Raw genomic sequence first — 13,169 nt, forward strand, 5'->3', positions numbered from 1 at the left:
CGCGTTTTGGCGCGAAAGTTCCCGCCGAATCCACAGGAGCCCCAACATTATAAGAACTGAATCTTTTATTTCCAAAGGAATTTTCTGTTATCCTGAAATATATGGAAGGATGAAGAACTTCATTCATCGGAAATCATATAGGTAGTGTGAAACGAGTTTGAAGAAACGTCCACGTTTTTTTTTTTTTTGCTAATTATCTGGTCTTCATTCGTGAACCTGGGGCCGGGGGGGGGGGGGGGGGGGGGGGGGGGGGGGGAGGGACTCGTCGGAAATTCCGAAAATGACCCCTAAAAGAGTCCTGTATTTTGGGATGATGAGCGTGACAGTGATGAAATTTCACCCATAAGAGGGAACAATCAATAACCCCCCCCCCCTTTTTTTTGTTTGGTTTCTCGATTTTATTTGCATCAAATACCGTCTGCTCTAACGAGTTTATGGCGACGTCGTCATATATAAATCGCTTGCCTTTTGTAGTTTATAGTGAATAAATTTTCAAAAGTTGTTGATCTTATGCCCTAAAAGGGAACACAAAATTCAGTTGGTGTGCATTCCCGTCGTTATCAGCCTAAGCGGGACCAAAACCCGGATTTCAAACTCTAAAAGGGACGACGAGGACCCCGCCCCCTTTTATAAGGGAGTCCCCCCGCCAGGATTTGTGCACCTTTTTTGCGAGAGAGTTGCACGTGATACCTAGAATTCATTCCTCAAAACCAAGCAGTGCTGCCTGCTTTTGCACTAATTCCTTGTCTATTTCCTCGAGAAAATTAAACCGGCTGAACGCAGGCTAGTTAATTTGCTCAGAGCTTTTACAGGGTCCAAAAACGTTTATGCGTATAATGGATGAAATTGGTAGCTGATAATAGAACATTTTGGGTGGACAGAGCCATCAAGTAGGCGGGAGGGGATCAAGACTCGATTTCTGTCGCTCCAGGACAAAAGCCAAAGGTTTTTCATATTCCAGCTGGTGATAATTAAATCAGTACCTGCGTACCATATGAGACTGATTGTACCTGCAAAGTAGATGTCAAGCTCAGTCTCAGTGAGTCAAGCCCGGGTTATGCAGGGGCGTAACCAGGGATCTTGCAGGGGAGGTACACAGGCAATGATTTGCAGAACCCAATAAAAAAAAAGGTATCCAAACAAAAATAGCGGCAGAACCAGAAAAAAATTACACAGCCGAAAAAAAAAGGGATAATGGGTGATTGATTCTTTAAAATGCTATAATATGCAGATGGAGTGGTCTTCATTTAATCAAAAAAACATTTACATGCAATTTTACAGCAAAAGAAAATGCATGGATGAGCGGACCTTAAGCTTTAATGGGGGTGGGGTTCACGTGCACCCTGTGCTTCCCCCCTGGTTACGGTCCTGTTATGATTAAATTTCAGTCTTGTGTCAAACAGATGCTCTGAAAGACAAATGAGTATATTCTCTAAGAACACTGTTAGTAGTTTTTAAAAAAGCATATTACAAGTTCACCATATGTTAGTCTCCCCCGCAGCCGCTTTTAGTGTCGTCACGCAACTAATCGTATGTGGGATGCCAGAGATTTTAACACCACAGGAATCCCATTTATGATTGTCCATATGAGTCATAATATTTTAAACCATTTTAACGTTTTTCCCGTACCCTTGGTTTCACTATTGCGTCTATAGTCTGATATAATATTTATATATTTCTTGTGAATACTGTAAACATGTCAGTTATAGTCAGTTAATATATTTTCTGTTGCAATTTAGGCTTGGTTGGTCGCTATGGTTTCATATTAATGGCAGTGTTTTACAAGGATGATTGCAAGACCTATACAACCACTCCATCACTCTCTCCTGCGACGAGAGCTGTCGAAGGCGAACAAATATCCTTGGTTTTGAATTTTTGTCCTGAAAAACCCCAGGCATTAAAGATAAACTCTCAGTTGTCTCTGTCAACGTAGTACCGTTCGAGTTTGAGGTTTGTTGACTCGAAGAAGACATAGTGTCGTCTCCTTGCCAAGCACTTGTCGCTCCAGAAAACAAACTTGTATCGTTTACCGTGGCGCTAGGCCGTATATTTTGAACTATTCCTCGCTCTGTGACAACCATACGTCGAGGTTTACCCTTGTATAAGCACAATCCTTTCTCATTTTCAGTATGTTTCAGCGCTCTTTCTACGCGGTACGATATTCTTCGAGGCGTAAAAAGAAGTCCAAAGTTTTTAGTGTTTTGAAGTCCTTGAACTATGCCAGTAGTAGTGTGAGGTCTTAAACGGTTTTCCTCGACATTTGTTCGTAAAGAAAGCAAAGGTGTTCTTGAATAAGCTCCTTGCTGCTTCATGTCCTTATGTTCTTGATACATTGGGAAGAAGACATCGTAATCTAGCTCCTTTCGTCTCGTGCAGACAGCGGAATGTGCCCTTAGGTTAAACATGCTCGTCATCAATGTTGTAGTTAAAAATTAACCGTCCAAATGCGTGAGCAGAGGAAGGGATCATCGATATTGGCATTTCACAACAAGATGTCACGAAGTTCAATGAATTAGTATCGCTTGAGTAAACAATTTTCTCATAAATTTATTCAAATTGCCCAATTCATGAGGTAAGAAAAAAACAATGAGACAATAAACACAGTCAAAGTTACTGGCATGTTATTCGTGTTCTCCATTTTAATTAAGATTTCTCGCTCCAGTTCTGTTCTGAAAAAGATAAGCTGCAAGTACTGCTTCAAAAGTCATTTCTAGTTCTTCTACTGTCTTAACTGGCAGCGTTCTACTCGGGTGCTGCTTCAAGTGTCTGCTCTGCTGCAGGTTCTACTGATCCTGCTGCTTGTCAGGCCTGCTGCATGTTCTACTGGTGCTGCTGCTTGTGTCTCACTCTGCTAGTAGGCAGGTTCTACTCATGTGAAGCTGCTGCTTGTGTCTGGCCTGCTGCTAGAGCAGGTTCTACTGGTGCTGCTTCTAGTGACTCAACAGGACCAGGATAACCTGCAGCAAACCAAGTGCCTTGGTCTGCTGTAGGGTATGCTTGTCCTGCTGCTTGTGTCTGGTCTGCTGCAATATATGCAGGTTATGCTGCTTGTTTCTGGTCTACTCCAGATAGTTCTACTGGTCCTGGATTTGACACATCGAAGTTTGAGGCTAAAATTGAGCAATTCAGCCTTGCTACTGAGAGAACAACTTTAGAAGGTTCAAATAGTGCTGCTTGTCTAATTCTGTCTCTGTGTGCCTAGACTTTGCTCACAACTTCGTCATTTAATCGACGAACAAATTTCTGCTGCTGGGTTTCGTTTTCTCTCGGAGAGTCGTCGTCTCCGACTCGGATATCTCCCTAAATTTCCTTCCTCGATCTCTTCAATCTCCTGAGTGATATCTTGTTGTTTTTCACCTAACGAACAAGTGCTTTTGTTTGTGTAGTATCGGTACGCAAGGTAGCCGTTAGTCGCTACTCCGCCCACCGCAAGACTTCCTAAAAATATCTTCTATACTAACCACATGATTTAGTACTATGTGAATATTGCGCTCAATAAGATATAATAATTCTGTTGGTAACAATTTAATAAAATAATAAAGAAATTTAAGAAAATTTTCATTGTGACCCCTTGATTATTTATGGCGTCATTTTAATTAACCAATCATAAGCTTGATATCTCATTATTACGTCTACAAGTAAAAAATGCGCGTGCCTTGGAGCTCACGCTTTCATGAAGTCAGAGCGTCGTATAAATAGACTACGTTTGGATCCAAAATGAAAAACAAAAAAACTGAAATACTAAGAGTTTTGCTTTTCCCCCTCCTTTATAGCAGGAATTGTTGTTCAAAATTTTCTTTGTTTAAGGTGGAGATTTAAAAAGTTTTCTTCCCTTTGTATTTAACTTGGCTTTGATATAAGCGACTGTCCTTCTGTTCTTGAAAATATGTCATAACGTAATGAAAAGGGCAGGAATGGTGACCGTCGACTTATATATAGCTTTGGCGTACAATATTCTGTATGATGGGAGCTAATGAATGCTTGGATTCGTGCAAGCATCGAGCCTTTTCTCTAGTTTAGCTACTTATCGCCCAATAGTTCAGCGTGTTTTCAAAGCCAAACGTCCTTTTTTTCAAAAATGTCCTTTGATGTTGAAACCCAATGATAATAAGGTACCGAGTGAGCATCTAGATCTAGTGATAGCGTTACCATGGCTACCGGTTACTATTAGTTACATCATATAGACGAGACCGAGTAAAGCTATTTACATACATGCAGTAATGGCTTCCACTATTGAATATGTGCTTTTACGCATCCTAACTATAGAATCAGTTTTGGTATCTCAGAAACGTCTGAATAAAAATACTGTATTTTAATTCCAATAAAGACAGAGAAGTAAAAGCTCTTTGAAAACATGTGATGAAGCATATATAGCAATGAGAAAACTAAGACCAGTTGTGCAGAAAACCGCGGTGGTAAAACCAATAATTTTTATATGCGGCTAATGCAGGTTTAATGAAACAGGGATTTAAAGCTGAAAACGGACGGAAAAGCTAAGACGGCTATTTTAACCTAAAAATAAGCACTTGCTACGTGCCATACGCCGCAGTGTATAAATATACGAACGCAATACTATCACTCATAAAATAAAGCTAGAAGCGACTGCAAAACGATTTATCAGATCTTATAAGATTGGAGGGTTTGAAAGATTAGAAATATAACAAAGGAAAAATGTTTGAACAGGAAATAAGTTATTTTACCAATATTAATGACTATTAATATTCATCAACTTTGAATTTACTTTTCGCTAAATATGTGAAAGAATTAATGGAAAAATATTTGTCCCTGGCTTGATGATGCTGCAGTCAAAATTGAATAAAAGAACCATTTGAGTGATCAATTTTTGTTTTAGTATAATTGACTGTTGTTGTTGATTTTTAGATTTCATGTTCAGTCTGAGAGCAAAAATAGTCCGAGCAATATTCTGGAGACAAAATCATGGCGAACGAAATGCGTAATATTTACGTCAGTATGGGGGAACTGATTGATGATAAATTAAACAAGACGTCCTACCACATCAGACTAAAATATTTTACAATAATACAAGAATCCTGAGGTTTTCTCGCGGAATGGATTCCATTTCATAGTCTTAGACATAACTAATTCTTTTTCTTCGTTGTGTATTAAAATATTAGGTGTGTGGGCTAGGACTTAGTTTTTCAACGTTAAACTTCCGGAGAAAGTATTTGATTTTACAGCGGTTTATACATTTTATTTTCTTGGATTATTAAAATAAAGGATGAATTTAAACCTTTTCCTCATTCAGCTATGATTAATCCACTCATTATTACTTTTTCTTTTGTGTGTGTGTGTGTGTGTGATATGGAAAAACTGAAATACAAAATAAAAGAAAATTTTGATTTTTGGTGAAGACCGTTCACTGAACCGTAATAGCAACGTGAAGTCGAATAAATTTGCCGATGTTATAAAAGGAAAGGCATTATTCTGCTCCTGTTTAAATCACAGCATATGAATGGCCAATTTTAGATTTAACAAAAGGAAAGATATGGTGGTTAGAATGATGCGCAATGGAAAATTCTACGAGAGAGGACATGTCTTCGCCGGTTTTCGGTCTTATACACCGTTCAAGATCGAGAGTGATTGTCATGATTCTTTCATTTTCAAATTCAAATTCAAAAGCTTCAAGTTTTAAAAACGACAGCGATTTGCCTTATTTTCGTCTCTTCTCCCTAAGAATGCACCTGCTTCGATGTTTTTTGTGATTCCCAAGGATTCTGTTGGTCGATCTCCTAATTCACAAAGTGACGTAAATCCGGTGTTAGGCAAAGCATTTCAACATCGAGCCATTCACATCTCAGATCATCAGCTGTCATCCAATAGAACTAACTATTTTGGGTCTTTCTTTCTTAATTAATATTAGTGAAAAAACACCCTTGCAAGCAGAACACCGATCACAAAATTAAATTTTAAAACGAAAAAAAGATTCCGCCGACGACCCCGTTACGCGGGACATCAGAGCGCGTTTTTTCGACAGGTTTCTCATCGAATATTCATCAAAAATTTCATTCGTAAAACATTTTCTAAGTTTATTTGATGTTCTGAATATTCGTTTTGAGAGGTTTTTCTTCAAGGATATTTTTCTGGCGCTAAGAGAGGAAATTCTTCGATCAAATCACTCGCGTAGATAAATTATTCAAGATCGTGGTGGTATATGTGCAAGCCTTATAATTATTCTGCTTGGAAAAGCTCGTCGCCGATTGGTCAGATCGTGAAGACTGAAGATTTTACCTTCTCGTCGATGGAACTTGTCTTCGTAATGTCGTAAACTAAGCGCAAGAAATACCAACATGGCTTTAGTTCTACTCCTAAAAACGTGCACCAACTTGCACGGTAAAGCTGACAGAATCGCCAGGGTCACATTTAGAGGTGAGTTTGAATGTAGAAAGAGATTTTACAGCGAATTAGTGACTGACAATCGAATATGGAAGGCTTCACTGCGCGCCTATCGACGCTCAAGTCCTGCCGCCAAACGACATAAACTTTTCGCAAAAAACACGAATTTCCTCAAATATCACTTCAATATTACCCTTCTTATCACTTGAAGGAAAAAGGTTTTCTTATTGTCCTAATTCTAAGACTGTAAATAAGTCGAATTCTTCTCGAATCCGTGAATTATTCAAATTCTCACAGTTGCATGGTTTAGTCGCAAAATATTTAGATACTGTCAACCTGAATCATATATCGATATTCTTAACCGAATTTCTTCGCGAATAAACGACAGAATTAAGCAAGAATTTTACAAATTATTGACATCAACCTGGTCTTCTTAAATGTACTTTCTTTTCTTGAATAACCTAAATTTATTGCGATGTCAAAAGCGCTGACTAAACGCTTGTGAAGCGCGATTTGTTTTCATCATGAACTTCGTCAAGTTCTTTTGATTTCTGTCAAATTAACTTGCCTTAAAAATATATATATCACTATGAAAATTAAAAAGTATATACATCTAGATTTTCTTCGATAATTTTTCTTTTGATACCGCGGTGTATAAATTTTGATATAAAAAATCGAAGTTAAAAACAACTATTTCTGCTACAGTATACAAGCTTTGCAAGTCTTACGTATACAAGTGTGATCATAGTTGAAGTTCTTCGCGTTCTTCGGTTTCGAAGTTTTTCCCCGTTCACCTGTTTATTAGATTTTTATCGATTCTAAGTCTAGTTAAACTGTTTTTATTCGAAGAAATTCGATGAATTCCTTGGGAGGAATCGATAGAATTTAAAAGAATTTCTTAAATAGGAATATTTTATTTGACTGTGTAGGCGGAAGAGCCTCGAGTTCCGATGGTTTTGAAGGGCGAAAAAAGTCCTTTTCCTTCCATATTTTTTTCCAAAGGAAGATCGTAAACAAGATAATGTAAAAATATTCCCAAAAATAAGCATTATAACTTTATTCATTCAGTTGAAAAAGCCTATGTTCATTTTTTAAAGAAACTATATTGTGACTTTTAGAATCGCTTATTTTTTTACATTTTTGACCCTAAATTTTAACCTATTTTGATTGATACCGCTATGTATAATGCTAGAACGAAATTTTTCGGCCTTCACAACATATAATTATCTACAAAATGACCTTAATTTTTTTGAAATTTCCTAAAAACCTGTAATCATAATAACAACCTTTATAAGAAAAGACTATTTTTAAGTTTCAAAAATTCAATTGTTGTTCCATGAGATTTAATTTAAAGTGTTGAAAGTGGGAAATATTTCTTCAAACCAGCCTTCTTCCTCAACGCCATAATTTTTCCCCATTGTTGGATGTGGACAATCATATAGAAAAAAATGAGTGGGATAAATCAAGACAAAAAATATATAATAAGATTTGTACAAAAACTTATGACCATGTTATTTTATTTGAATTCATTGCCATTAATCATTTTTCTAAATTCCCATTTATTTTTTTATTTCTAATTAAAAAACATTGTATCCCAAACATGTTATATTTTTAAAACAGAGCTCCCCAACTGTTATTGCTTTTGATTACCATAACTCAGGGATCTCACAAAAAAGATATACCAAAAATATTTAGATTGCTATTGCTTGAAAGATGTTAAATGTGAAATTTCACCCAGGTTTTTCTCTTGTTTTTGTGGTCAATGTGAAAATGACCTTTGTTGATCTTTAAAATCAATATCATTATGTTTGTCTAAAAAGGTATATTTCTAGCAAACAGCTGTGTTCATTTCCATTTATTTTCTAGTACTAAGTGGTATTATCAGTCAATATGAATATTTCGTTGATAAATCTTTATTTCAAGTCTAAGGTCAGCTCAAAATTTTTAGTCTTGTAATGAGTCTAACTTTATGAAATATAATTTGACATGTAACTGCTTTTCTTGGTGGTATAGTTAAAGTGTCAGTTTTAAAGTTGTCAAGCTGCTTTTGAATACATTATTTTAAGAGTTTCCTGTGTCTACTACAATATGAATAATCATCCTTTATGTTGTATACTAAAGCTGCCATTGATTTAGGGTCAAAATGAAATTTTATGTTGACATAGTGTCAAAAAGTATTTGTGCCATTCCTTCGTTCATTCAATTATATACTGATTATGCTAGCTATATATACCTTATCAAAATCAAGGAATTACTGCAGTAGTTTCGGCATTTAACAAAATCTATATAGTTTGAAAATAATCAGAAAATTCCAGAATACTATGTATTCTAGATAACAAATAATTTTGTAATTTTTAATTTTATTTTTTCATTGGTTTAAAGATGAAAAGTTGTTTATTCTAGTGTTAAACATCTACTTTGTATTATTAGATCATATATCAGGACTTAAAATAACTGCCTTTTCTTTAGGCATTATAATAAATTCCCAAGACCAAGGTGCAAGGGCACAGTATTGCCTAGCTGGACCGACTTTAGGACACTAAATAACTTATTTATTTTCCCAATTTTTACCTTAATTATTTTGTTTTGGAATTTTGTTGTTGTTTAGAGATCCGTTATCCCAGAATAGCAGATTGCAGTCTGAAATAGAAAATATCTCCTGCTTGCAAAGCCAATCAGAATGCAGGTTTTTTAGGATACTGGAATGGAAAAAAAATGAAAAAATGTTTTAGTTAACTGAGATTATATTATAATATTTGGGACTGTATATACATTGCTACTTGTTAATGAAACTGTTTTGTCTGTAGGTATCACTTACCAGACCAGTGTTGTAGAGCATTCCTCTGAAGCCGACTGGGATGAGGTAAGCAGAACTACTTGAAGATTGGTGAACACAATATTTCTCAGTCACCCACTATGATCGTAATAGAGATAATAAAGCCAATGATGTACCAGCTTTGATTGGATAAACAGTAATCACATGAGCCATGCTGTTATGTGGGATAACAGTTCACTAATGAATATGAAATTGTATCAAAAAAGAGTGTCATATTTATTATTTTTTCAGGATTTTGAGTGGCCACTGGCGAGTCCTCTGGACCCCAGTGAATTCATCGAAATTGAAGTTTACACATTTAACAAAATATTCCAAAACAGGTATGTATTGTGTTGCTCTCTTATTTTCATTATCACTATTTTAATCGAATGGAAATAGAAAAGAATCCAATGGGAAATAGGAGAACCCAGAATTGTCAAGAGGGGTTGCGAGGAAAAAATACACCCGATTGCCGATATATAAGCCTTAGCATCTTAAATGAGACTGAAGGATGTGGCCTGTCTCATTTAGAAAATTGATAGTAGCATTTGTAATAAATCAGTGATTTATAGTACATCAAGGACTTGTATAAAAATCAGGCATGCACCATGTTTGCTCTTTTCATTTGATAACCTTTGATTCTTTTCAAGAGAGTTGATGCATTTATGATTTCTGATAATTTATTTTGACAGATTGGTTGGAGTGTTCAGAATGGTGCTACAGAGGCTTATCCAGGAAGGACATCTTGAAGTGGAAGAGAGTTTAGTGGATATGAATAATACAGTTCTCAAGGTAATGACTCCTGATTTTTGACACGTTCGTCTCAAAATATTAGTTATGGATTTATTTGCTTTGAATATTCATTGGCTTGCTAATGTAGGCATGTACATGTATGTAAAGTACTCTCAAGGGACTACTTGACAATTATCTGCTGAAGGCGAAGTGACTCTCAGTAAATAGTCATCATAATCACTGAGCCTAAGGGGAATAATTGTCTTAATTGTATAATTTTATAAATAAATATCAGAGAAAAGATGAAATTTAGGATAAAAAGACGTTTTGGTATTACTTTCCTCTGGCAAACTTTGAAAAACCTCATAATCACTGCTTGTCCTTTGATTATCATATCACAGTCACTGGTAGCTCAACCAATGACAGCGTGCAAAACTCTATAACCAAGTCTGAAATTATACTAAAGTGAAATACAGTAATGTAAGATACTCACAATTTATCAGAGTATAATAAAGTAGCATAATTGCATCATATGACAAGAGTTATGTGTGTGGTTTACTGCTAGAGCGCATGCATTAAAACCATGAGATAAAAACAAAGTTGATACTGACAAATAGTAGTTATTTAGTGACTAATAGTTGCTAGCACTCAACCAGAACATTCATTACACAAAGACACAAATGGTCTCTTGTGTATTTGTCTTTGTTTAATGAATGTTCTGTTTGAGTGCTAGCAACTATAAGTCACTAGATAACTACTATTTGTCAGTATCAACTTTGTTTTTAGTTTATGGTTTTAATGCATGCGCTCCATTGTCAACCATTAAACGTTTTTTTGAAACACGTTTGTCAGTATAATGAATTAGCATAATTGATCATGTTTTAGTGAGGTGATAAGAGGTGTCTGGTTCACTACTATTGTCAACCATCAAACTTTTTTTGAACCACATTTGTCAGAGTATAATAAATTAGCATAATTGATCATGTTTTAGTGAGATGACAAGAAGTGTCTGGTTCACTGCTATTGTCAACCATTAAACTTTGCTTAATGCACATTTGTCAGTATAATAAATTAGCATAGTTAATGTGTTGAAGTGAGATGACAAGATTAGTGTCTGGTTTTAGTCCAGCTCATTATGTATTCATGCTATGGAGTCTGTGTATATTCTTGGGTTGCAAAAACATGACTCAAAATCCCTTAAGATATAAACACACTGAACTTGTGAAAAGAAAAATCAGCCAATGAAATTTCCAGAAAACATCACGGTTGCGACAAGACACATATGGCACTGAGCCGTACACGTACATTTCACAGTCATACGAAAACTACCCTAACGTTTTATTGCGTTTTTTTTTTTTTCACCTAATATTCATTCAAGGAATTATTTTCTGCCACAGGCCACGGTAGCATTAGAGCTACAATACACCCCACCAGAAGGCAACGTCTCACAATGGGTCAATAACAACGGCATGATGACCGACGGTATCGACGTTACACCCAATGTAGGGTTCATCCCAGACTATGAATCAGAAATGTCCCGTACGAAGGAACGTCGAGGGTCCTTCATCAGTCTTACTGGTGGTAAAACCGTCAAGAGCCAATCAATGGTCAGCTTACAATCGTCAGGAAGTCACCGGCGGAACGACAGAAAAGATTCAATGCCCGCTTCTTTTAGTGGCGGGAAATACATCGGTGGGGGTGATAGCCAACTGGCAAGTATGGCATCACCGTTTGATGCTATGCTGGAAGGAAACAGGGGATTGGGTAGTAGGCGTGGCTCGCAGAATAGTGTACACAGTGACAGAAGCATGAGCACGAAGTGGTAGGTTGTGTGCTTCTCGTTTTATTTGTTTATGCATATTATAATTAAAAACGCCACGCAGTCAAATATAGCATGTTATATTCAAGATGATTTAGAGGGAATATCAGTATGAAAAAGAAACTTGTTATCGCTAATCACCACCGCAAGTAACGGCCAATCAGCCGCCGGCCAAATTAGTTTCAGCTTTGTCATACATGTACCTTATTTCTGACTAAACTTACTGGTCAAAGCGACCGGAAAGGCGAAAATTTGACCGGACAAGCCCCAGTTCTGGCTGGTCATTTTTCATGTCCCGCTGTTATTTGAAGCCCTGCAAGTACAGCAGTGGCGCAGCTTAACGGGGGCAAAGCTTGTAAAGGTGCCTTTGGCAGGCGCTATACAGTCCATGTATACCCTGAAGCACAGCTCCAACTTTGAATTTGTTAGCTTTGATTCTGAGATTGAAATTAATCCTAATGACTGGCAATGTCATTCATCAGAATCGAATACTGCATTAGTAATGAGGTTTTGAATTTTCCTACAGCAGCCACCAACATCCTCGCGTCCGCGCTGACAAAAAGATGTCGATCAGAGAACAAGATTATCAGGTATGTCACGTGATAAGCACGGGTTGCACCTCTCGACGAAGCTCAGTTGGCGAATATTGACACGTTTTCTCATTTAACATCTCGTCAAAAAATGTTGAATCGATTCAGAAACTTCTAAATTCTAACTAGATAAACTAGATTGATATCGAATTTGAACGCGACAAGATGAATTTCATATCTTTAAGTTTGCATGTATTGTTCTGTTTATTACATAAACGAATATCAAGCATTTATGTAAAACAATTATATTGCGCAGATAAGTACAAAAGCATTCGAACTGATTGGCTCATGTTAACACACATAAAATGTTAGTATTTTTACGGTTGTTTAGATTCGGCATTTCTCGGTGGCCAAATTCCATGAAAAACTGTAATATCAGGGGCGTAGCGAGGTCTTGATTATAGGGGGCAATGTATCATTTTCCCGCCAAATCCACAGGAAACCCGTATGAATTAATTAAATTTTGATACCGAGAGCAAACTTTTTTGGGGGGGGAGGGGGGGGACGTGCCCCAGTTTCCCGCCCCACCTACGCTAGTGTGTAGCATATGATATTTATGATGAATGAATTGATTGATGATATTTAGATCCAAGTTCGTATACACGAGGCTCGTCAGTTGGCTGGAACCCAGATAGATCCCGTATGTACCGTTACCATTGGAAACCAGAAGAAGAGTACCGCCATCAAGGAACAAACCAACTGCCCTTTCTATGATGAGGTACGGTATCTTGATCAAGCGGTCAGTTTGCACCATTATAGACCCGTATTGATGACTCACAATCGCATTAAGTTTTATATCGCGATTCTCTTATCGCGCGGTAATACGGGTTTGTATTGGCGGCTCTCTCCCGATAAAGGT

General features: G+C 36.8%; 1 protein-coding gene across 6 annotated transcripts in view; it reads left to right on the forward strand.

Moving 5' to 3' along the window:
• The first annotated feature begins 5,932 nt into the window (after window positions 1-5,932).
• The window catches only part of LOC116303876 (otoferlin), a 43,613-nt gene continuing 36,376 nt past the window's right edge, over window positions 5,933-13,169 (forward strand). For 4 of the 6 annotated variants that reach the window (XM_089033231.1, XM_089033232.1, XM_089033233.1 and 1 more), the window contains exons 1-7: window positions 5,934-6,387; window positions 9,162-9,217; window positions 9,422-9,510; window positions 9,862-9,961; window positions 11,299-11,723; window positions 12,247-12,310; window positions 12,897-13,028. In XM_089033231.1, coding sequence (XP_088889357.1) covers window positions 6,309-6,387; window positions 9,162-9,217; window positions 9,422-9,510; window positions 9,862-9,961; window positions 11,299-11,723; window positions 12,247-12,310; window positions 12,897-13,028 — 945 coding nt within the window. In that variant the 5' untranslated portion in view covers window positions 5,934-6,308. Of the gene's footprint in view, window positions 6,388-9,161; window positions 9,218-9,421; window positions 9,511-9,861; window positions 9,962-11,298; window positions 11,724-12,246; window positions 12,311-12,896; window positions 13,029-13,169 lie in introns of all 6 variants that reach the window. The other 2 variants (XM_089033229.1, XM_089033230.1) reach the window with 2 other exon arrangements.

Source organism: Actinia tenebrosa, unplaced genomic scaffold, assembly GCF_029948245.1.
Source record: "Actinia tenebrosa isolate PJP-AT-01 unplaced genomic scaffold, QUT_ActTen_1.0 PGA_scaffold1__47_contigs__length_23844297, whole genome shotgun sequence".
In the NCBI taxonomy this organism is placed as follows: domain Eukaryota; kingdom Metazoa; phylum Cnidaria; class Anthozoa; order Actiniaria; family Actiniidae; genus Actinia; species Actinia tenebrosa.